This window comes from Mytilus californianus, unplaced genomic scaffold (assembly GCF_021869535.1).
Source record: "Mytilus californianus isolate M0D057914Y unplaced genomic scaffold, xbMytCali1.0.p SCAF_2, whole genome shotgun sequence".
Taxonomy (NCBI): domain Eukaryota; kingdom Metazoa; phylum Mollusca; class Bivalvia; order Mytilida; family Mytilidae; genus Mytilus; species Mytilus californianus.
This window is the reverse complement of record NW_026262668.1, coordinates 7317180-7343606: the sequence shown is the minus strand read 5'-3', so window position 1 is coordinate 7343606 and position 26427 is coordinate 7317180. Positions and strand designations below refer to the sequence as shown.

The following is a 26427-nucleotide window of genomic DNA, read 5'->3' as shown; positions in this document are numbered from 1 at the left end:
TGATAATAGATATAAGAAGATGTGCTATGAGTGTCAATGAGACAACTCTCCATCTAAGTCACAATTTGTAAAAGTAAACCATTATAGGTCAAAGTACGGCCTTCAACACGGAGCCTTGGCTCACACCGAACAGCAAGCTATAAAGGGCCCCAAAAATGACTAGTGTTAAACCATTCAAATAGGAAAACCAACGGTCTAATCTATATAAAAACGAGAAACGAGAAACACTTGAACCTATCAACATGTTGAACTTATCAACAAACGACAACTACTGAACACCAGGTTCCTGACTTAGGACAGATGCAAACAAGTGCAGCGGGTTTAAACGTTTTAATAGGCGCCTACATTCACCATCCTGAAACAATAGTGTAACATCACAACATAGAAAGACACACTATAAAATATCAATTGAAATGGCTTAACTCAATCAAAAGACATATTATCAAAAACAAGTGAATGTCAAAAATTCATACACAGTAAATTCAGTTAATTTTCATACCTTTTAATTTGGTGTGTATAGAAGAAGAAGAATAAAAATATTTAGGGCATACACATTTGACATGGCAATAACCATATAATTTGAGATTAAAACAAATAACATTCAATAAAATCAAGTGACATATAACTGTCTTAAGTAAATTTTTAAGCAGCCTAAGCTTTTGTAAAATAATACTACATAATTATATATAGTTGTCTCGCCCAAAATGTTGCGCATGTTTACAGTCCTTCTCGTGTCAGCCGCAAGTAAGATAGCAGTGTGGTATCCTAAATGCAACTGACACCAAGGGGTGATATCTTCAAGACTGACTGGCATGCTAAATATGTATATGTGGAAATGTCTTTATCATACCAGTATCAAAAGCATACAAAGTATTTTGAATGCAGTTGATACCAGGGGATGATGCCATTAGAATATAAAAATATTTTCATTTATAGAAAAAAAAAAAAAAATAATCAATATAGATCTTCTAATTCCAATTTTGAATAACTAATATGTGTTTGACTGCTAAATCAAGACGCAAAATTTTAAAGAGGAATGAGTGTGATCAAAAACATAAATACTTGTAGTGATGTTAAGATTTAGCGATAAAAAATCTTTCTGCAATTTATAATGAGATTTCTTGTACAGTTCACTTTGAGCATAGCTAAGTGAGCCAAATTAGCTTAAATATAAGTCTGATACTTGTATTTTGAAAATCATTCCAGGTATATATTCTGGAATGTGAATTTCTGTTTAACATGTCGGTCTGAATTTTTTAAAAATCAAAATCCTTGTTTTGTTAGTGTTCACGTTGAGACACCAATCTTTGCAAAATTTGTCAAGCATGTTCAGCTTATCTTGTAGCCCTTCTGCTGATCTTCATAATAAAACAATATCATCAGCATACATTAAATTAGGTGAATCTTTATCATTAACATTGACAGGGTCCCTTGTTCTTGACAAATTGTTTAGTAAATCGTTTATAAATATCTTGGATAAGTCAGGACTAAGGTTGTTACCTTGTTTGACGCCAGTATGTTTTTGGGAAAAACACTGATATAATTTTGATTTTTTCCCCATGATTTGTTGATTTCATACATATTCTTGACAATGTTATAGAAGTAAGACCGAACCCCAATTTCAAGTTGATTAATTATAATTGCTGTATGAATAACAGTATCACATGCCTTCGGAAAATAAACAAAACAGGCAAACAGTCAACCTTCTTTTGAGTTAGAGTATTTGGTCACGAGGCAGTTAAGTATGAACATATGGTCTGCCGTTCTGGCTTTCTTTGTGAATCAATTCGGCTTTCATGTACGATACAATGTTCATGAAGAAATCTGTCCAGTCGAAAACTTAAAATTCTGTTAAAAAATTTTCCAATTGCACCTGTTATTGTTATTGCTCTATAATTGTTAGAGTCACTTGCATCGTTGCATTAAAAAAATAGTGTAGTATAACCTTCAGCCCACGATTTTGGGTTTACACCTGCTGATAGACAGGTATCAACAATTGTCAGATAGCTATTTAGATGGAAAGTTTGTTCCTTCCTTATATTATTTCTAATGCTGTCAAAGCTTGATGATTTATTGAATTTCAAATGCGAAATGGCTTTGGATATTTCCGACTCTGCAATGGCAGTCCAATTCATGAAACATTTAGTGTTTTTTTAGCTGTTTCAGTTTTTCACAGAATATATTTGAACCTTTTTGCTTAATTCAGGCATTAAAATATTTAATAAAAAAATCATATGTACTCAATTAAATTGATTGAAATAAAAAAAAAAAAAAATCCAAATAAATGCAATGTTTGAATTATAAAAATTCAAATATTTAATAGTGTCGTTTTGTAAATTCTCTATGTAATTTCATCAAATTGAGAATGGAAATGAGGATTATGTCAAAGAGACAACAACCAGACCAAAGAGTAGACAACAGCCGAAGGCCACCAATGGGTCTTCAACGCAGCGAGAAAATCTCGCACCCGGATGTGGTCCTCAGCTGGCCCCTAAATAAAATTGTGTACTAGTTCAGTGAAAATGGACTTCACACTAAACTCCAAAACATATAAATGAACTAAAATAAAAAAAAACATACAAGACTAAGAAAGGCCAGAGGGAACCAGTACGTTAACAAATTAACATACCTATGAATATTAAATATCTCCCCAAAAGAGGCGTGGTATGAGAAACAGCTGTATTTACAAAGTGCAACCTATACAAACATTTATTCAAATAGAAAACTCTCTAAAAACACTTTTTCTCACAACAATACTTATTTATCAGAATTATAGCCTTAAAGAAATCACTGCATATACTCTAATTTTCCTTTTACAGTAAATTTTATATCCCTACCCCTGTTTCAATTTTTTAAAGATTTGAAAACAAGACTCTAATTATTGCTAGCTTACCCTATATGCATGTTATCTGACATGAACTGTCCAAAACCTGTTTGAAACTATTCTGATAACAAATTGAAAGCATTTTAGAATACTATAAATGTATTGTTTAGTAGTTAAGCATTCCAACATTCAAGATTATACAAAGTATCCAATCCTGCCTGTGTCTCCAGTCCACATCTTACTGTATGCCTATTTGTCAAAGAAAGTTCACAATTTCTGCCTCAAATGGTCAGTTTAGAATTCTTGTCACAACAGTATAATCCCTAACCATATATCTAACGTAAGTTAGTTAATATATGAACTAGAAGTGTTTAAACAAAGCCATATTTGCAAAAGTTGTATTTATGAAGATATCAGTCTGGTGCATAAATTCACTAAAAGTTTGATTGAAATGACTGCTTACATCTGATTTTTGCATAACTTCCTAGCACAGTTATTGTTTACCTTACCAAAGACATTTAAAATAAACAAATCATACCATTTACAAGTTAAATTATCTGTTTTATGACCCAGGGGGAGGCATTTTTCTCTGTTTTTTGCCCCTTGGGCCTCACATTTCCTAATTTTTTTCCCTGTTTCTAGCAATGTGGAATATTTACTACATATTTAGGATAGAACACACTATTGTAAGTTTTATTGAGGTCTTTTTGTAATTCTAGCTTGTACTTTTTTATGCCGCGGTCACAAAAAAGCACATTTAGGCATTACGGCTTAATTTTGGGTTATCGACAGGACAAAAACACCCCACCAAAAATATTTAGGAAGGATCAATGAGTTGCAATTACTGCGAAGAGTAAATATGATCACTTCTAAACAATTTAAATTACAAATAGGCATATATTATGAATTTATTTTGAATTCAGGGCTTTAAGTAAACCATGCATACTGTAAACTGTGAATTTATGCTGAGTCATCATATTTAAGGCCCCGGATTTTCTCAATCTTCATGAAATATTTATAAAACTTCATATTTGAGTTAAATTCTTTAAAATCTCCGAGATAAACCAGATTTTGTGAAATTCTGTATGTTCTATTTTTTGACCCTATATAGGTTGCAATTCTGTAAATACTGACAATGCAATTTCCCATAGGAACTCCCTTTGCGGCTAAAATTGTGACACTTTTACTATGAAGTTTCGTGAAAAATAATATCCCAGAACGGAAAGTTTATATGCACTACTATTTTATTCAAAGGTCAAAATATAGGGCTGTGCGGCATATTTTCAACATTTATATGCCCTGAACTTCTAAGAGTTTAAACTTATACTAAAATTCTATACTACACTTACCTCCATTTTTGGACCTCCTAAGAATTAAAATTTAACCGCTACCATGTTTTTCAATACTGGTTACATTCCCAAGTGATGTCTCTATGAGATGAAACACAGAGATCATCAATGGGAACCAGTACGTTAACAAATTAACATACCTATGAATATTAAATATCTCCCCAAAAGAGGCGTGGTTTGAGAAACAGCTGCATTTACAAAGTGCAACCTATAACATATCAATGCGGAATAAGAGTTTCAAATTGGTAAAAAATATGATTTGATATCCTTCATCGGTAGTTCTTTCGGGTAAGAATTACAACATAAGATACTTTGCTATATCTGACATTTCTTGATACAATAAAGATCTATTTATGTGTCATCTTTTCTGTGGATTAATTTTCCAGGAACCAAGATGAGATCCTTTATTCTTCTTACCCTGTTAGCCCTTATTGCTTGAGCCAATGCTGCAGGTCTTTATGGCGGTGGTGGAGGAGGCAGGGGAGGTGGAGGATACGAAGGTTAAGGAAGAGGCGGTGGTCGCGGTGGATTAGGGGGCGGTGTTGAATATGGTGGCGGCGGTTATGGCGGAGGACGCGGTTATGGAGCAAAGGTTATGGTGGAAGTGGCGGAGGAGGTGGACATAGTGGCGGCGGTTATAACGGAGGAAGAGGAGGTTATATTGGCAAAGGTTATGGTGGAGGCGGTTATGGTGGCAAAGGTTGTGCGGAAGAGGAAGTAGAGGCGGTTTTGGTGGTAGATCCTATGGAAAAGGATACTGAGTCCATCAATTAAAGACATATTAAAAATAGAACACAACTTTATTGTTCTCTTTGAATTACATATCTTTATTTATATTTACATAAACGAAGAGTATTTACGTCTATGACATGGAAAACCGATGACACAAACGTTTCTGAAATACATCTAGAGGTCAAATATAGACAAGTGTCTATTCAACAGGTCAAGCTCTAAATCGCCTCAAGTGCATGATGTCTTGATGAATGTACGATAGAAGTTTTCAATGTTGTAGCATGTGTTGGCATTTCTCTATATCAGTATCGTTAAATGTTGCAATATATAATGTATGCGATAATGATGGCAGGATTTTTTTCTTTCAATAATCAATTGCCTGTTAAATCTTATGCACTACCATATAATTTTGATTAAATTTCTTACTTTAATTTATTTTGAAATCAAGGTAGAAGAATTAAATGCTTAATCTTCTTGTTTCCAAAATAAAATTATGTACAATTGTAAACATTTTTCGCGTTCACTACGTGATAAGAAAGTTTGTATGTTGACATTTCTTTAAAGAGTATAAATGGTTTGTGTTCTTTGAATCTATAATTTTGGCAATCTAGCATGAAGTGCTTGCTGTTCTCAACCCGTCCACATATAGAGAGGTTGAAATGAACAATATTGTTTATGGAAAAGACGTTCACTTAACTTAAACCAGGAGTCTGGCATGAATTATCTGGACTTTTCTACAAGCAGTATCATAATATGAATGGGCTTTCTTAACATCACAATTAAAGTAATGTCTTGTGGTAGGTTGTTCCTTTCACGAAAAACAGACCAACGTAAAAAGGGAATTTTGATAAAAAGAAGTTCGACAATTGATGTTCAGAACATTGACTTAAATCTAGAAATTGAAAATGAGGGTCGGTTGTGATAAAAATTTACTACAAAAGGGATGATTTCAGCTTCCGAATTGGGATTTTTTGTTTCCATGTAGCAACATTACAGCAGCGGCTGCATATGGAGTATTTATCTCCCAGTTGGTATGATATTTCAGAGCATGCGTTTCCTATCATGATTTATTTGATTGCTGCTTACAATGAAGCTATTGAACCAAGGGTATCATGGGGTGAAGTTGAAATCATTCCTTCGAATGTTGTTCGGACGCCATCTTGAGTTGATTGACCGTTCCGTTATGGAATATCTATGTCACAGATGACCACGGACATGTTTCAATTGTTGTAACCACATTCCAGTCCCCTTTTTTCGATTGTGACATCTCCGGATGAGACTTATTACAAGATTTATACTTGCATGAACAACACCACACGTACTAAATATCGAGCATGAACTGCTTAATATCCTTGAGTTTTTGATGGAGTTCTTGTGGTTCAATCGTTAGTTTTTATGTAGTGTGTTGTGGACTTCTTATTTTCGTCGTTTTTCGTTTTTTTTGCCAAGGTTATGTAAGTTTTTTTCTGGACTTATTAGTTTTGAATGTCCCCTTGGAATCTTCCGCCTCTTTTTTTTTTAAATGCCATACCAGTACTATAGTCATAAACTTGGAAAAGATATCAAGGAACGAGACTGCAAATATAATCAGAGGTTTGATCATAAAACATTTCGTAGAATTTATAACTTTATTTCTAGATCTTCTTTTACTAACGGGTACCTAGTCAGTTTCACAATACAGACCTGATCTCGTTAGATTTAAGCGTGGATTTGCTTTATCAATAATATATTATTCAAGACTTTCATAACAGCCGTTTTGTCAAAAACTTACAAATTAGTAAATTAAAAATACTTAAAATTGACATCGGATAGCATTTACTTTTTGTGTTGTTCTTCTTTTGATCGTGGTTTTGTCTCACGCCCGTATCGATATTATCATGTTAGGTATCTTGGTGCCTTATGGCTCCTGTTAGAAAATCAGTATTTGTACTTTAATTCAATCCATTCGATTGATAGTTTATGTTTAACGCCACTTTCTCCCCTCTTAGCTATATCGTGGCGGTCAGTTTTATTAGTGGTGGAAGCCAGAGTGTCCGGAGAAAACCACCGGCCTTTGCCAGGAAAACTGGCAATCATAGTAAATTAAGATCGGTATCGAACGCACCTGCCACGTGCGGCCACCCCTACCGTAGACTGGCAGAAACTATTTTGGATCATATTGGCGAAAGCATTATCATATTATTACCTTTTCCCAACATAAACATTACTAAGTGGTATAACGAAAATGTTCATTGGTTGAAATAAATTTATTTATAATCAGCGTACTCGTCATTGTTCATTCTACAATATAAAAATGACAATTAGCTGTTCAGTTATCAGCGGTTACCATGGTTACGTCAACAGATTTTGTAAAATCTACTTTCAAATCGTTTATCGATTTAAATCACACATTCTATTTTTTGTGACACTATTTTCCCTTTTCTCTTCATTAATAGTATGTGCGATATGTGTATTACCATTACATACCTTAGTTCATTTCGCTAAAAAGAAACGCAATGATTGTGAACATAGCAGACAGTGATTTCTCCCAGAAAAGATTACTACTATTTTTAGTAAACACTGATGGAGAGGATTGAGGGCTCACACACAAGTCTTACCACTCTACATTCTTTATATGCCTGTCCCTCAGGAGCCAGTAGTCCATTTGCTGTCGTTGGTAACTGTCTGCCATAATTGTTTTTCGCTTATTGTTTTGAGCATATTAAATCAGCGGTTTCGTTCCCCTTTTTGTTAACATTTTGTCATCCTGAGTCGTAACTATACAATATGGGTTTTGCTCATTGTTAAAAGCTTTACAGTGACCGGCAGATATTCACATTCTTGTCCTTTTGTTTTCAATCTATAGTTGTCTCGTTGGCAATAATACCATATCTCCTTATATAAATGGAGTTCAGGATAGATTTGCCTGTAACTGGATTTGACGAAGAAAACTCATTATTTTTTTTTTCGCTACATATTGTTGCTGAGCGTTATTACTTATGTTCATCAACTAAATTACTTGCCTCATTTAAGTAGTCCCTTATTTTTTGTACTCATAATCGTCCCCCGCCTCCAGTACAATCTTTGTCGGTGTGTAAGGATCTGCATGATCTAAATAAAAAACAATCAATTATTCAATGTATACCTTAAGCAACCATAATTGTAAGTCATTATTTATTATCATAAATATAGTCCATTTTGCATACTCAACATGGAAAGTTCAATTTAATTAAGGCAAGCTTAAATTAAAAAATAAAAAAAACAAAAAAACAAAAAAACAAAAAAACGGAATAAAAACATTATTCAAAAACAATACCATTACAAAAAGACATATTTGACTTTAAAATTACCTAAAATTATGTTTTTTTTTCATCTTTTTTGTTTCTGATTATTCTAAAATAACCTTTACACTGATTCTGATCCGTTACAATCAAAGATATTTACCTCCAGGGTAGTCAATAAAGAGATGTTGTTTCCTCAAGTTTGCAAAACAGGTACTCCTGCTATGATACTGAGACCAGCAATCACTCCAAAGACTGTAGAATTGCTTACTTTCACATTTCAGCGTGTATGCTACAAATACATTAAATATTTGCATTTGAATGAATCACATAGTAATTGTAAGAATTAATACACTAACTCAAAGTCAAACATACCACAGTTCATGCTTTAGGTGCACTTTGTCCACAGTTATGTGTTTCTTGTATGTCCGCTTTTTTGATGATCTGAGATTAAAAAAAAACCCAAACATTTCTGAAACCTTTTAAAAACGAAAAGAAAGGATTTTAAGGGACATTTTAATTTTAATCATTTATAGAAATAAGAAGATATGGAATGAGTGCCAATGAGACAACTCTCCATCCAAGTCACAATGTGTTAAAAGTAAACAACTATAGGTAAAAGTACGGCCTTCAACACGGAGCCTTGGCTCACACCGAATATGTATATCTTATAGGTTTCATGTTAAAAATGGCATCAAATTTTAGTTTTGAAAAATCATGACTCTACACAAATGAAAAATAGACATGCCAATATTCAAATAAAAACCTTCAGAAACCCTACAAACTAAGTCAAATGATGTAAAACTATACACGGACTGATATTACTGCAATGAACCTCAGATATTTTGAAAATGAAAGGAAATGGACCTTCAACCGGCATGACTATCTTCACTGTTACATTTTTTACCTCCGTAGTACAGATAATCCTCGACCTATCTTCTAGAGATCTTTAGACTCCTAAATTTATTTTATAAATGTAATCTGTGCTGTAAATACAAAGATACTGATATTCATCATTTGATTTTTGATAAATCATTTTTTTTAGAGATAATTTATTTAATCATTACTTTTGCATATTTTTTGGAAATATTTTGCACCCACAAGCACACAAAAGGTAAGACTTTGTATCTATGCATAAATGTCAAGCCGTCAATGAAGATTTCATGGCAAAATTGGATCTCAAAGTTCCGCCGAATATTCCATCTCAAAGTCCACATTGAAAAAATGGCTTCATCGGTTAATAATGACGTCGTAGGAAGGCGTAACAGTAAAATATTAAAATAGCCTTTCAAGACGTCAATTATTTGGACTACTGCAAGACCACAAAGCACTGACGCCACCGATGGAATTTAAATAATTCCAATATAATATGCATACGAATAAAAGAGAATCAATCACGAAGCTGATGGTACATGACATTTAAATGGCAACGCAAATGAAACTATTATAGTGTTTACTTTTTATTATCTGTTTTAGAATAAAGTGTTTTCCCTTGAATCTTGCCGGTATTTATATACGCTAGTATTATTAAAAAAGTTATAAAGCCTGGAATTTGACAAAAAAGTTTATGTGGTAATTTTACATAGCATTTCCATCCAATTTGATAATTTGCAAAATCTCAAAATAAGAATATGTATGATTGTCAATGAGACAACCTTCCATCTGGAAGAATATATACTATTCCCAGCTTTCACCAGTGCAGAGACCAAATTTGTTGAGGTTTGCAATATAGTTCACGGTATGGCCTTCAACACAGAGAACACAGAGCAATATCCACATGTTTATATATATATATATATAAGTCTATAAAAAGGACCAACCAGCAAATTTAATATGTACCGGATCGTCTAGAATAGACGATACTGCGCAGATAAGGGAAAAATTATAAAAGTCTAAAGATTTGCGCAACGGTACTATTATAAGATGGTAATATACGAAGATGATGTTATAAAATCGTGTTATAAAATATTTTGGGGGAACAAATAGTCTTCGTTAGTGTCAATTATATATATATTTATACTATTCAAATGCATCACATCAGATGTTATAAACTAACTAAACAAAAGGAACATATCAATACATTCCACTTGTTGTCTTAGTCATTTCTTTGCTGTAGAATTTAATACCAATCAAATCTTTTGTATATATATATATCTATATATACAAAAGATTTGATTGGTATTAAATTCTACAGCAAAGAAATGACTAAGACAACAAGTGGAATGTATTGATATGTTCCTTTTGTTTAGTTAGTTTATAACATCTGATGTGATGCATTTGAATAGTATAAATTGATGTGGTTTTTGAAGGATAGTCCTTTATCAATTTTCAGCTTGTCGTATACAAACATATGTATGGTTGTATATAAAAGCTTTGAACATGCATGTATGCTTTGCATATACATATATGTTAATTTGAATTACATACAATGCATCAATTATAACTTACATCAAACATTGAAATCTGCCTGTTCAAAGCTGTTGCACTTTTTTCATGTTCAGCAGGATCATATTTATGTGATCAGACTACAGGAAGTTGTAGGTTTTTGCTTCAAGTAAAACCATTTCATAGTTGTTTATGATTTTGTATAGGAAATGTTGTGAAAAGATAAACAGGTTATGGGAGAACAAATAGAGAAGAGGGTTGTATAAGATCTAGGATATGAGATGTATAAAACATCAAGCATCAAAACTATGTTAAGATTCTGATCGCTCGCCTGCATAAAATTCTTTTCATAGATTTGTTTTAAATATATCAAAAATTATAGCGCTCGGTAGTAAAAAATTCTTTCGCCTGCCAAAAATTAAACTTCGAAAAAAAAAAAAAAAATAAAAACATTTCGCTCGCTCCAAAGATTGACTAGATTAATTTGGTGTGGCCTTATGCATGTTTTCATGGTTTTAAAACATTATTTTTACTTAAAAGTTATCTTTATCTTACCTTTTCCACCATATGAAAATCTGTCATGATCAATTCTGAATCCATGGTACTTTTTGTAGTAATCAAGGTAGGTAACTACGTGTCCTTGGTCATAACCATAATCAACCATGCTATGATGTTTACTTAAATAATATTCATGTTTCTTATGGAGGTGTTCCTTTTTTGCCAGATGTCGTTTTTTCTGATATTCACTTTCACTCAAATGTCTTTTATGTTGATAATCAACTGCAGACAGATGATGTTTTGCCTGTTTGTGAAGTCTGTTGATATGATGATTTACCAGTTGTCTGAACTTATTAATGTGTTTGTTAGCCTCGTCTGAAATTCTGCTCACGTGTTTGTTAGCCTCGTATTGGATGTTTCGCACGTGTATGTTGGATAGGTGAGATATTGCAGATACATGACTGTTGGCTGTATGATGGATTCGTTGAACATGGTGAGTGTCTATCTTCTTGTGCAAGTTTAAATGTTTGTAGATGTTATTTTGTCCATGATATCCTTGACCATGTCCATATCCAGCACCATGAGATGTGTATCCGTGATGACCTATTTGAATTGACGATAAATAAGTCATCAAAGATAGAACAAACTTGCATCATTTTCAAAAACAGAGAGCAGTCTGATTTGATGGGAAAACATGACCGTCACTTTTTTGTTTAAACAGGCCTGATGGAAAACAATATTATCAAACAGGCATATATTAAATTTAAAAAATGAAATTGCATGGAATCAAAACGGATTGTGACCAGGTAGATGAACAGTGAAATCATCTATGCATTATTTCGATTGTGAATCCACAATCAGAAACGGCAGCCGTCTTCTAAAAAATGCTTGGTACAAATCTGATTTCTTGTATATATAAAGATATAATGAAAAATCGTGATTTTAAAACTAGAGCTAACTATTACAACTCACCTGCAGTGTATGCGATAACCGTTAAGCTTTTTTACTCTTGGTCGGTGTAGTCCAAACGGATTTACGAGTTTCGAACATCAGTTAACCACTAATGGCTCTTATTGTCATCTTTATATGTGTAAAACATGCATAAACAAAGATTCAATCAGATACAAAAAAACTGTTACCTGCTCCATAAGTGACAAAGAGATGTTGTTTTCTTAAAAATCCAAAACAGTAACTTCTACTATGATGGTGAGTAAAACAATCGTTCCACAATTTAAAGAATCGCTTTCTATGACATGTCAGTTTAAATGCTGTAATAGAAAACATGTTCTACTAATGCATCGCATGGGATATGATGTTTCCATGGTAAACAAAGGATCAATACGGCACTAATAGTTAAAAACTCAACATCAAAGAAAATATAAATAATTCCTCAGGCTCGAATGCTTGAAAATATATGTAAATGAATTAATATTTCTATTGGAAAAAACTGCCAATGTCTATGCTTAGGTATATTTTCTGTACATATATATGTATATATGATTAAACAAATATAAAAACACCGCAGCATAAATACGGTAAATATATATATATTTACCGTATTCATGCTGAGGTGTTTTTATATTTGTTTAATTGAGTTGGTTTTATTTATGTTTTTAAAGAAGTCAACTTTATACCTGCAACATAAGATACGTACCTTTACCTCCATAGGAAAATCTGTGATGCTGGATTCTAAATTTGTGATATTTTTTATAATAACTATAGTTAGAAACACCGTGTATAAGTCCGTGACTGTAACCGTCACCATGTCCGTGTCTATAACCGTGACCATGTCCGTGACTGTGGAATTTGTAGTATTTTCTTGATTCATAATGTCCACCATGGGTATGACCTATTTCATTAATTTTAAAAACACAGAAATAGGTTGTTATATAAATCTTTTCTAATTTTCCAAGTAAGGTCAGCATTTTAATTTTGAAATAATGATTTACAAATAATGAAAATAGCTACCAACAGAATCATATCACCATACATATATACTCATGGAAAAAAAGAAACGTTGTAGAGAACAATAAATGCACGAAATCAAATCTGCAACTCATTATTTCATTATTTACAATTTCATAAAAATTAGTAAAATTGGCGTCCATGAAGTTAATTGCACGTAAATTTGTTTTTAAGTGTCAACAAAATCTGTCTTTTGACCAAATAGCCGGAAAATATTAATTTCCTGCAAGTAGTCTCGATCTGTGAGAATGTATATTTGGCTTTCAATCAGAAAGACATTTACTGTGTTGGTCAAACAGAAGAATAACTATTCAATTGTTGCACTTCAGTATGTCAATATCATTAAATTAGTTGAAAATACCAGCAAGGGAGGGCATAAGACTAGTTTGGTGCCTGACAACGTTATCCAATGCTATTAATATAAGATAACCCCTTAATTAACTCTAATGTTAATTGTTCATCCCTCAAGTTTAGTGAATGACGTCCTTAAGGGCATACGATACAGTTTTGATCCCGCGGTGATTTTTTTACGAAAATTTACATACAAGCTATTTTTTACCTAGAAAATTCATAAAAAATGTAATAAAAAATATACCTGCATGTACTTAATTTAGAGATAAATGGAGTCAAAATTTTGGACATTTACTTAAAATTTCGGTTTCTTGGACATTTCTGGTACCTTTTGTTAGCTATTATTCGTATGTTTCTCTGTCATATATGTTCTCCCATTTATTTGTATTGTAGTCCTGTCATGTAATGTTGTCATTTTAATGTTATATTTAACATTGCCATAAAAGCGGGAGGTTTGGCTAGGCACAAAACCAGGTTCAACCCACCATTTTTTTCTTAAAATGTCATGTACCAAGGCAGGAAAATGGCCATTGTTATATTATAGTTCGTTTCAGTGTGTGTTACATTTTAATGTTGTGTTTCTGTTGTGTCGTAGTTCTCCTCTTATATTTGACGCGTTTCCCTCAGTTTTAGTTTGTAACCCGGATTTGTTTTTTTCTCAATCGATTTATGAATTTCAAACAGCGATATACTACTGTTGCCTTTATCTATCCTTTGGAAAGACATACTTAACTTTTTTGCTTCAAAAGATAAATACATGAGGATTTTTGTAAAAAGATTTGGAAGTTCTTCGTTGCAGGAAGTTCGCTCTTAATTTGTGTAATAATTCTTTGTTAACAGTTAATTTTTATTAAATTTTCATGATTTTAGAAAAAAACGGCATTGTTTATGTATATTTATCTAACTTAAAAATATTTCATCGGTGATTTCTTCATAAAAATTGAAACAAATACCGCATCAAGTCAAATGTCATTTTAAAAAAAGAGGGGTCCATGTACTCGTTTTCAAGCTAATGATTAAAATCCCTCGAAAAATGCATCTTTTCCCGATATGTTGCAGTTTGACGTCGCGAATAATAACATTTTACGTAAGCAACGTCATTATCTCCCCTGAAACTGTAACGTATGCCCTTAACGTTGGAAAACTCTAACAGCCAGTGTCATTACTGAATTTAGAAGAAGTGGGAGTGGTTGAAGCACCATTTACACTATGGTGGGATTATATATTACTAACACTCCCTTCTTTTACTGATTGGTTTTGGCAATTAATAGATTTAACCATGTGATCAATATGATTAAAATACAGATCCTATGCTCAAGCTTTGCTTACAAGGATCTGAAAACCCCCTTTTCTACATTTTGTTCTAAAGAACTTTCGGTATCCTCTGGTTTTGAAGGATTTATACACGCCTTCAAAAATTCGAAGGCTAAAATTTCATTGGCTGGTGAAATTACCAGCTGAACAGAAAGAAAAACGGAGAGTTTTCAGATCCCTGTAAGCGAAGCTTAGATATAGTCAGATTGCCATGTGATGAAATTTGTAATTATGCATTCAGGCATGTGAAAGTTATTGCGCATCACGTCAAATATAGTTAGTGGTAGTGAAGTGTTTACCGACTATCATGGTGATTTGTGTGTCCAGCCATGTGGTTATAACTATCATTTTTTTTAATTTATAAACTATATTATAATTTTATTCAATCATCAAGGTCTTCAACGTTTATTTTTTCCAAGATCATATCTGTGGTATGGTTTTCTTGACTGTAGACTATATTTAATCTGAATCTAAATGATCATATATATGGAAAATAATACATTCTTAACACTTTTAAGCAACTGCTGTTAAAATTTATCATTTGTTTGGTTGTAATTACCGTTGTAAACAGCAAAAATGTGTTGTTTTCTGAATCGTTCAAAACATCTACCTCTGCTATGGTATTTAATGTAACAACTTTTCAATAGTCGATAAAAACGCATTTTGCCACAGTTTAATTTATATCCTAAAATGAATAATAGTTTTCGTTTTTTATGTGTGTTAGTTTTATTGATAAAGCATCAATAAAACTGAACCTCTAAAATGAAAAAAAGAGAATATTTCTAGAGGCAATCAAAAACCATAAGTCGAATAAATGCATGTAACATCAGTGTCAAAGACAAAAAACGAAAAGACGAATAAATTCATGTAACGTCTGTGTCAATGAAAAAAACGAAAAGACGAATAAATCCATGTAACATCACTTTCAAGACACTAAACGAAAATACGAATGAATACATATAAAGTCAGTGTCAAAGACATAAAACGAAAATTCTTCATTCTAATGCAATTATTTTGTATCAATGGTTCTGATTGGATGACAGTAAACGTAAAATTCTCTATCTCCTTGTCTGTAACTAAGGAAGCCAGAAAACGCCCGGTGTTTACGTTTGACGCTGGAAGCATACCTATGACGTCACCTAGTTTTGGGGCCAAAGAACATAACATCTTTTCGCGGAATTTTCTTTAATGAGAATTTTACACTGAAATAATGATTGAAATGAATTATGTACTTGTTTTGCACTAAAATAGAGATAGCTGTATTGTATTTGAAGCTTTGCGGACGTCCTTCGGTAGTTTTACTGTCGCAAATACCCGTTTACCTGTCTCTTAATAACACTGAAATAATGATTGAAATTGAATTATGTACTTGTTTTGCATTATAGTAGAGATAACTGTATTGTATTTGAAGCTTTGCGGACGTCCATCGGTAGTTTTACTGTCGCAAATACCCGTTTACCTGTCTCCGCTACGCGTCGCCAGGTAAACTAAATTAGCGACAGTAAAACTACCGATGGACGTCCGCAAAGCTTCAAATACAATACAGTTATCTCTTAATTCTAATGCAATTATATGGTATCAATGGTTCTGATTGGATGACAGTGAGCGTAAATTCTCTATCTCCTTGTCTGTAACTAAGGAAGCAGACATTTTGAATTGCGGAATGTATTTACATGCAATTTTTACAATAATAAGCAAAATAACTCACGTGTTGCACATAGAAACCTTCTTTATATCAAATTTTATTACATTCTGAAGCGGTCTAGAAGCCAGAAAACGCCCGGTGTTTACGTTTGACGCCGGAAGCATACATATGACGTCACCTAGTTTAGGGGCCAAAGAAGATAACATCTTTTCGCGGAATTTTCACAGTTATCTCTTAATTCTAATGCAATTATTTTGTATCAATGGTTCTGATTGGATGACAGTAAGCGTAAAATTCTCTATCTCCTTGTCTGTAACAAAGGAAGCCGACATTTTGAATTGCGGATTTGATTGACATTCTACAATAATAAGCAAAAAAATCATATGTTGAACCTATAAATCTTCTTTTTATCAAATTTTATTACATTCTGAAGCGGTCAAAAAGCCAGAAAACGCCCGGTGTTTACGTTTGACGCCGGAAGCATACCTATGATGTCACCTAGTTTAGGGGCCAAAGAAAGATAACATCTTTTCGCGGAATTTTCTTTAATGAAAAGTTTACACTGAAATAATGATTGAAATTGAATTATGTACTTGTTTTGCATTAGAATAGACGAATTAAGAGATAAGAAGATGTGGTATTAAGTTATCTCTTAATTCTAATGCAATTATTTTGTATCAGTTGTTCTGATTGGATGACAGTAAACGTAAAATTCTCTGTCTCCTTGTCTGTTACTAAGGAAGCCGACATTTTGAATTGCGGAATGTATTGACATGTAACTATTCTTTCAGATAAGGATGAAGGTTTGGTACCATTAAAACTTTAAAACCAAACTTGTCTAAATATGACTTGGATGGAGAGATGTCTCATTGGCACTTATAGCACATCTTCTTACATCTATATAACATCACTGTAAAAGACAAAAAACGAAAAGACGAATAAATACATATGACATCACTGTCAAAGACAAAAAACGTAAAAGACGAATAAATACATATAACATCACTGTCAAAGACAAAAAACGAAAAGACGAATAAATACATATAACATCACTGTCAAAGACCGTTATCTCTATTCTAATGCAAAACAAGTACATAATTCAATTTCAATCATTATTTCAGTGTAAAATTTTCATTAAATACAACGCGAAACGATGTTATCTTCTTTGGCCCCTTAACTAGGTGACGCCATAGGTATGCTTCCGTCGTCAAACGTAAACACCGGGCGTTTTCTGACTTCTTGACCGCTTAAGAATGTAATAAAATTTGATAAAAAGAAGATTTCTAGGTGCAACGTGTGAGTGTTTTGCTTATTATTGTAGAAATTACATGCCAATACAGATATTTTATAGTGTGTCTTTCTATGTTGTGATGTTACACTATTCTTTCAGATAAGGGTGAAGGTTTGGTACCATTAAAACGTTTAAACCCGACTTGTCTAAACATGACTTGGATGGAGAGTTGTCTCATTGGCACTCATACCACATCTTCTTATATCTATATAACATCACTGTTAAAGACAAAAAACGAAAAGACGAATAAATACATATAACATCACTGTCAAGACAAAAAACGAAAAGACGAATAAATACATATAACATCACTGTCAAAAAAAAAAAAAACGAAAAGACGAATAAATACATATAACATCAGTGTCAAAGACAGAAAACAAAAAGACGAAAAAATACATGTAACATCACTGTCAAAGACAGAAAAAAAAACGAAAAGACGAATAAATACATATAACATCAGTGTCAAAGACAAAAAACGGAAAGACGAATAAATAAATATAACATCAGTGTCAAAGACAAAAAACGAAAAGACGAATAAAAACATATAACATCACTGTCAAAGACAAAAAACGAAAAGACGAATAAAAACATATAACATCAGTGTCAAAGACAAAAAACGAAAAGACGAATAAATAAATATAACATCACTGTCAAACACAAAAAACGAAAAGACGAATAAAAACATGTAACATCACTATCAAAGACAAAAAACGAAAAGACGAATAAATAAATATAACATCACTGTCAAAGACTAAAAACGAAAAGACGAATAAAAACATGTAACATCACTATCAAAGACAAAAAACGAAAAGACGAATAAATAAATATAACATCACTGTCAAAGACAAAAAACGAAAAGACGAATAAAAACATGTAACATCACTGTCAAAGACAAAAAACGAAAAGACGAATAAATAAATTATAACATCACTGTCAAAGACAAAAAACGAAAAGACGAATAAAAACATGTAACATCACTATCAAAGACAAAAAACGGAAAGACGAATAAATACATATAACATCACTGTCAAAGACTAAAAACGAAAAGACGAATAAAAACATGTAACATCACTGTCAAAGACAAAAAACGGAAAGACGAATAAATACATATAACATCACTGTCGAAGACTAAAACCGAAAAGACGAATAAAAACATGTAACATCACTGTCAAAGAAAAAACGGAAAGACGAATAAATGCATATAACATCACTGTCAAAGACTAAAAACGAAAAGACGAATAAAAACATGTAACATCACTATCAAAGACAAAAAACGAAAAGACGAATAAATAAATATAACATCACTGTCAAAGACTAAAAACGAAAAGACGAATAAAAACATGTAACATCACTATCAAAGACAAAAAACGAAAAGACGAATAAATAAATATAACATCACTGTCAAAGACAAAAAACGAAAAGACGAATAAAAACATGTAACATCACTGTCAAAGAAAAAAACGGAAAGACGAATAAAAACATGTAACATCACTGTCAAAGACAAAAAACGAAAAGACGAATAAATAAATTATAACATCACTGTCAAAGACAAAAAACGAAAAGACGAATAAAAACATGTAACATCACTATCAAGGACAAAAAACGGAAAGACGAATAAATACATATAACATCACTGTCGAAGACTAAAACCGAAAAGACGAATAAAAACATGTAACATCACTGTCAAAGAAAAAACGGAAAGACGAATAAATGCATATAACATCACTGTCAAAGACTAAAAACGAAAAGACGAATAAAAACATGTAACATCACTATCAAAGACAAAAAACGAAAAGACGAATAAATAAATATAACATCACTGTCAAAGACTAAAAACGAAAAGACGAATAAAAACATGTAACATCACTATCAAAGACAAAAAACGAAAAGACGAATAAATAAATATAACATCACTGTCAAAGACAAAAAACGAAAAGACGAATAAAAACATGTAACATCACTGTCAAAGACAAAAAACGAAAAGACGAATAAATAAATTATAACATCACTGTCAAAGACAAAAAACGAAAAGACGAATAAAAACATGTAACATCACTGTCAAAGACAAAAAACGAAAAGACGAATAAATACATATAACATCACTGTCAAAGACTAAAAACGAAAAGACGAATAAAAACATGTAACATCACTGTCAAAGACAAAAAACGGAAAGACGAATAAATACATATAACATCACTGTCGAAGACTAAAACCGAAAAGACGAATAAAAACATGTAACATCACTGTCAAAGAAAAAAACGGAAAGACGAATAAATGCATATAACATCACTGTCAAAGACTAAAAACGAAAAGACGAATAAAAACATGTAACATCACTGTCAAAGACAAAAAACGAAAAGACGAATAAATAAATATAACATCACTGTCAAAGACAAAAAACGAAAAGACGAATAAAAACATGTAGCATCACTGTCAAAGACAAAAAACGGAAAGACGAATAAATGCATATAACATCACTGTCAAAGACTAAAAACGAAAAGACGAATAAAAACATGTAACATCACTATCAAAGACAAAAAACGAAAAGACGAATAAATAAATATAACATCACTGTCAAAGACTAAAATACCCCCAAGGGTGACTGGGGAATAGAAGTATGGTCACCATTGGTCTTCCTCCGACCGGCAGTAAAACCCGTGCTAAAGTGGGGCGTCCGTTTGGCTGTGCGGGATGTACAAATTTGCAGCCACGTCCGGTCAGAATGGGGACGTTAAATCCGATGCCTCGTGTAAAGAGAGTGCCACGCTCTTTGCACGTTAAGAACCCTTGCAACAACTCTTTGAGGGGTCCGTAGGTGACCTGTTGGAAGGCTAAATTTCTGTCCCTATCCAATATACCCTCATTTCCCGTGGCAGTCTAAATTTCTCCGACCTTAACCCCTTAATCTATTACAGAACCTACATATTGTATTTATTGTGAACTTGTTCTCGTCCTGAATATGCATGAAATATTTGCCACTGGACGTTAAGCAACCAATAATCAATCAATCAATCAAAGACTAAAAACGAAAAGACCAATAAAAACATGTAACATCACTGTCAAAGACAAAAAACGGAAAGACGAATAAATACATATAACATCACTGTCAAAGACTAAAAACGAAAAGACGAATAAAAACATGTAACATCACTGTCAAAGACAAAAAAACGGAAAGACGAATAAATAAATATAACATCACTGTCAAAGACAAAAAACGAAAGGACGAATAAAAACATGTAACATCACTGTCAAAGACAAAAAACGGAAAGACGAATAAATACATATAACATCAGTGTCAAAGACAAAAAACGAAAAGACGAATAAATACATATAACATCAGTGTCAAAGACAAAAAACGAAAAGACGAATAAATACATATAACATCACTGTCAGAGACAAAAAACGAAAAGACAAACAACAGTATATAAATCACTACAAAGAAAAGTGAAGATTGCGCAACAGGAACCCCAGCAAAAACCAGTGATGAACTCATGTACTCCGGAAGGGTCAATAGTTTCTGCTTCGCTGGGTGTGTAGTTTGTTTCTTTTTTTAATTTTCGCATACCATGATTCAAAAAGATAACATGTATCGCAAGACTATATATTTTTTTTATGTTTTCGTTATACTTTCACATACTACCTTTTTGTCAGTAAGCCAAAATTTCCAGGTAAAAGGTCACCGTTCAGTTGAAAATAACATAAGCATATCTAGAACGAAAACATATTTATGTCTTATGAATATACTCTTCTTAATACAAAACCGTTAAGCCGAAATTGAATACCCACATAATAAGATATAAGGAAAATAGTAGTATTACATTTGTCCAGGCTTTAGGTTAACCTTCTGTGTACCCAAGGTAGGTGAAGAAAGTCAAATTTGGAGGGCTGTGATTGGATGTAAGGGTATAAAGTTTTAAAAATCTATTTATGAATAACTGCAATGCGTATATTTACAATATAAATCTTGAAACACATTGAAATATTTTCTTTGAGAATTATTTGAAGACTTCAAAAATTTTCATACATTGGATGTAAAAAGACGGTGGCCATTGATACCATAAATAAGCTCAGTTCGAGGATGGTCATTATACCATTTGACTTGAATTTCTAAAACAGAAAAATTAAGTTCTAATACCACACGTTACTTTTTTGTCCAGGTTTTTATGATAAAAAGTGTTGTTTAGAAAATGTTAGTATTGTCGCCTATAGAAGAATGAATACTACCGTTTTCTTTATAGTATCTTACTGGACACATTTGCCGAAATCAAATCGGCTAGCTCTTACTCTTACTCCTTTATGTTAGATTTTGCCCATTTTGCCCTGCTCTTGCTTGGTTTCTAAGCGAAAAAACCCCTATACCTGAGGCGGGGGGACACTACCACGAAATCACGGACACACACATAACTGCAAACAAATACTGAACACTCAAACTTTTACTTGCCACTCCACTGGGTTCGTATACACTATATATTGCAATGTAACTTGCAAAACCCAGAATATTGTATACCTTCTTCAGTGTCGATGTGGCATGTAGTATGTTGGCGAGACAGAACAGCCATTCAACAAACGCATAAATGGTCATCGAAGTGACTACACTTGCAAGCCCGACCTCCCCGTAAGTCGTCATTTGAGATCACATGGGGACGCTCAAGCTAATCTCAAAAACCTTACCATCACTATCATGAACCACAACGAGGGTTGGTCAATGGCCGACAGACTTGCTCGGGAAAGTTTTTGGATAAGGAAGTTAAGAACAGTTTCCCCAGAGGGCATTAATGAAAAAACATAGAATGAGTCCCTACCATCACTTGTTTCCAGTAACTCAAGCTTCAGTACATGTACAGGACTCTCACAGTTTTAATGAATTTATTCCTCCTTCCAAACATCAATATTGAAAACATTTACCAGCGTATTAATTCGTGATGATTTGTATGACGATCAAGACTACTATTGCGGTGTGACTACCACATTTCAAGATAAGAACCATTTGAAATCTTACTGATGAAGGATATAAGTTATCCGAAATATTTAACTTTTGTTCATGATTTTATTTTCTTTTTGGTGATGTTGTACCCTTTTAGACTTGCTTATTATATATTATATTTTGTAGTGTACTGTATCATAATTATATGATCCATTGCCCAGTAGGATTTATCGTTGGCTATAATTCAGACATTTTATAAACATATATATATATATATTATATTCGGCCAATGTGAAAGAGATTGGAAACAACCATCTTGAATTAAGTGAAATAAGAATGAATTTGATTATACAATTACTTTTCAGTACCTATTCCATTGTAAGAAAATCTGCCATGTCTTATTTTGAATCCATGGTACTTTTTTAGGTATGACCCCATTCCAGGATGACGGTAATATCCCGGGTCAACTACTCCTCTATGATGTATTACTACATGATTGTGTACTGGGTAACTGTTGTAAACATCTGGCCCTATTTGAAAAAATATATTTAATACATACGTAGCTGATAACAACTTCAAAGAGATGATCATTCTTAAAATGGAGCTTTAATTGCTGATGAAATTGTATTTAAACTTTAATTTTATTTATTAAATTTGATTGGTTTGATACATATTTCAGTGCACGCGACACATGTGTCTTGCTTAACCTTCGAACTGTAACTGTAGGTTAAACATGACACAGGTACAATTCTGTATTCAGAAAAGTCTTAAAGAATTTGTATCACTCCGTGTACATATAGTGTATTTATAAATAATACATTTTCAATTTTAATTAATTGTTTATAAGTAGGCAATACTTCGGTACTTCGGTACTGACAGGAAACTTTCTCAGATTTTCTGTTAATAAATTTAGGAATGATTAAGACGGTAAGGTTTTGACTCCTTCAGACAAAGTTGACCTAAGATGGATTAGGCTATTATTTTATGTTCTTTTTGGACATATAGCTCTTTAACTGTTTCAGTTCTAATACATTCTTGACTTTCAAATATTCGGCTTTGGGCAACCAGATGAAGATAAACCCAGAAACGTGCTTTAGACGCACGAAATTCACAAAGTGTTGTTTTCATTTTTAAAAAATAGATATCTATATAAAGCAACGCCAGAATTTCTAAATATTTTTTTCAAAACACATCTGTAATTTTGATTATCGATATTCTTCTGAAAAGGTACTATACTTGAAGATTTATCTTGAGATAAGGATCTTAATTCAGATTTCACATATATTTGCCTTTGATGTATTGCGAGTTATTACAGAAAGTTGACGAGGCAATCTTAATCTGTTCAGACTTAACACTGACTTGTTCCTTTACAGCTAAAAGCAAGACACAATTTGTAAAATCACGAAATAAAAGACTGTAAGCCAAAATAAATTTATGATATTGTTTTATCTATTTGAGCAGTAAGTGTTCTACAATCGAAGCCAATTATTCGCATTTAAAGCATGTAAATTCTTGTTTACATGCAAGAACAATTTAACAATTTAAATGCTAAATACAACAGTATGCTAAGTTAATTGATCCATAATATACCCATCCATAACAACTTAATTTGTTGAAGTTTAGACCAACCGTTTAACAATTTAACTCATTTTGATTCAATTTGTATAATACAGTGAATTCTTTTTCCTGATATTTATTTGTTAAAAATTAGCGATTGGTAGGTGAGTTAATTTAAATTCAACATCTAAATTAAATAACGTCATCTTTCTAAGTCAGCAAATTTCAGGCATACGGTTGTAATTATTCCTAAACATTTGCACTGTTTTAATCAACACTTCATTGTGAGTATTAATGTTTGGATATGTATGTCCCTGAGTCAACGTACATTTTTACTATACTTTGCAAGTGTCTGATAAACTGGTGTTTAAAAAAATCTGTATAAACTTTCATTTGATCCAAAATTACAATGGATTTTTCAATCGCTGTTGCTGAGCATAAAAGTAAATGCTTAATATAATTGCATTGCAGTGGTATGATATTTAGCTATATCTTGGTATACAAGAAAGGTATGGATAATTTTATTATGGTTTTCGGTAAGCGTGAATTCGTACTTTTGATACCATAAGATATCATGATATTAACTAAATTATTGTAAGCCTTGTAAATGTAAACCAACAAACTTTTATACTTACTTGCAATCTTTGGAGGGTAACCACCATATGAGTTATACCCGGATGTAACAACTGTAGCAAAAATAAATTTGTATAGTTAAGCATGCTACATTTTCGTTATTTATAAAAAAAAAATCAAACAGTCAAAATATGCGACAAAAATAAGTGTTCACAAGACACGTTGCATTGAATTTCAAACTTTAAGATCAATAATAACCTTTCAAATTAAAATTTACTGTCACATGAGATGGATAGATACTGTAGGCATATCAGTTAGAAATATACATTTCTGAAATACGAATGTAAATTGGTCTGTTAAGTTATTAAGTTGATTTACTACACAAATGTTATAAACATATTGACTTGAAATAGGGCAGCAATCAAGATTTGAATAAAATAGTTTACTGCATAGAAGTTGTATCTGTAACATAATAAAGGTAACTCTTCGTAATAAGAAAAACATTTGATTTTCAGGAATTTTACATTTTTTGTGGACGGAAAATTCATTTCTGACTTTATAAATTTCTACGACGAAGTTACATGTGGAAATCATAACATGCCCGCAAAACAAAACAGCGGTTATTAAGATAGCACAGTCAGAATAGTTTGACACACGCATGCGTCAATGAAATTAGTTGTGAAAACGGAGCCTGTGTAAAATGCAAAGGGAGTTATTGTTCTAAACTGACTATCATGCATTTCTTTTTTGTATAACTATCATTCAATTATCTCCATAAAAAGCTTCACATATATATGAGTTGCAGCGGATGTTTTATAATATATTATAATAATGAAACATTACCTGCAGTGACGACCACTAGGAGCAGAACACATATCCATTGAGCCATGCTGCTTGATATGTAAATAGACTTTGCGGTTTTACTTATAAAGTAAAGGTAAATAGCCACATGTTACCATGAAGTACCAGTAAGTAAGTGTTTACAGTTTTGCTGTTTTCACCTACACAATACATAACATGTAATTAATAACTTATGATTTTCTATCATGCACTTATGCACTCTTTTTCTTTCACTTCATTTACTTTTCAAAATGGTTGATTATTCAATTCATTGTATACTCTGCGTTTCATGGTTAAACATAAGTCAGAAACATTGATGACCATTGTTGAGATTTCCGGGAGCACCGTGGACGTAAAAACAATCTTTAGAATATTAACCCTGGTTAAATAAAGAATGAATCATAGTCAAGTTTTTAAGTATGAATACGCAAGTATGTGTCTGAAGGTTATAGTCCATCCAACGGTAATGAGCAACGATAAACTGTGTTCATTAAAGAAATGGGCAGATATCTCAATTATCGCGAAACCATAGAACGTGTCTGACCTGTAAAACCATTGAAGATGAACCCCAATTTCTACTATACTGTCGAAACAATTAAAACATACGTAACTTATTTTTTAATGAGATTGTTAAAGATGATCAAAAAGATGTAGTTCAAAACATCTTTCTGATACTGAAAAAAAACTAGTGGTCCTGCAATAGATGTAAACCAATTTGTTAAAAACTATGGAAATTTCACTTTTGAAACTTGATTTATTATATACATGTAATTTGTTGAATACTAATTGTTGTCAGTAGCTGGAAGAAGTTATTATGATATACTTCTAGACGATCTAATTATAGAACGCAAGAATATGTGAGTAATATACATTGAACATACTTTTTTCAAAGTCAAACATATTTTCATTTTGAAATGAT

The 26427-nt window shown here is 32.4% G+C and overlaps 1 protein-coding gene across 1 annotated transcript; it reads right to left on the bottom strand.

Moving 5' to 3' along the window:
* Positions 1–7136: 7136 nt before the first annotated feature.
* Positions 7137–25557, bottom strand: LOC127728764 (histidine-rich glycoprotein-like). Its single transcript, XM_052236387.1, has 9 exons — positions 25512–25557; positions 24731–24781; positions 22907–23068; positions 12703–12897; positions 12188–12316; positions 11106–11651; positions 8329–8457; positions 7908–7995; positions 7137–7185 (listed from the first exon to the last, which is right to left on the bottom strand). Exons 1-8 carry the CDS (start codon positions 25555–25557, stop codon positions 7925–7927), a joined length of 1329 nt encoding a protein of 442 aa, XP_052092347.1. The 3' UTR covers positions 7137–7185; positions 7908–7924.
* Between the last annotated feature and the right edge of the window lie 870 nt (positions 25558–26427).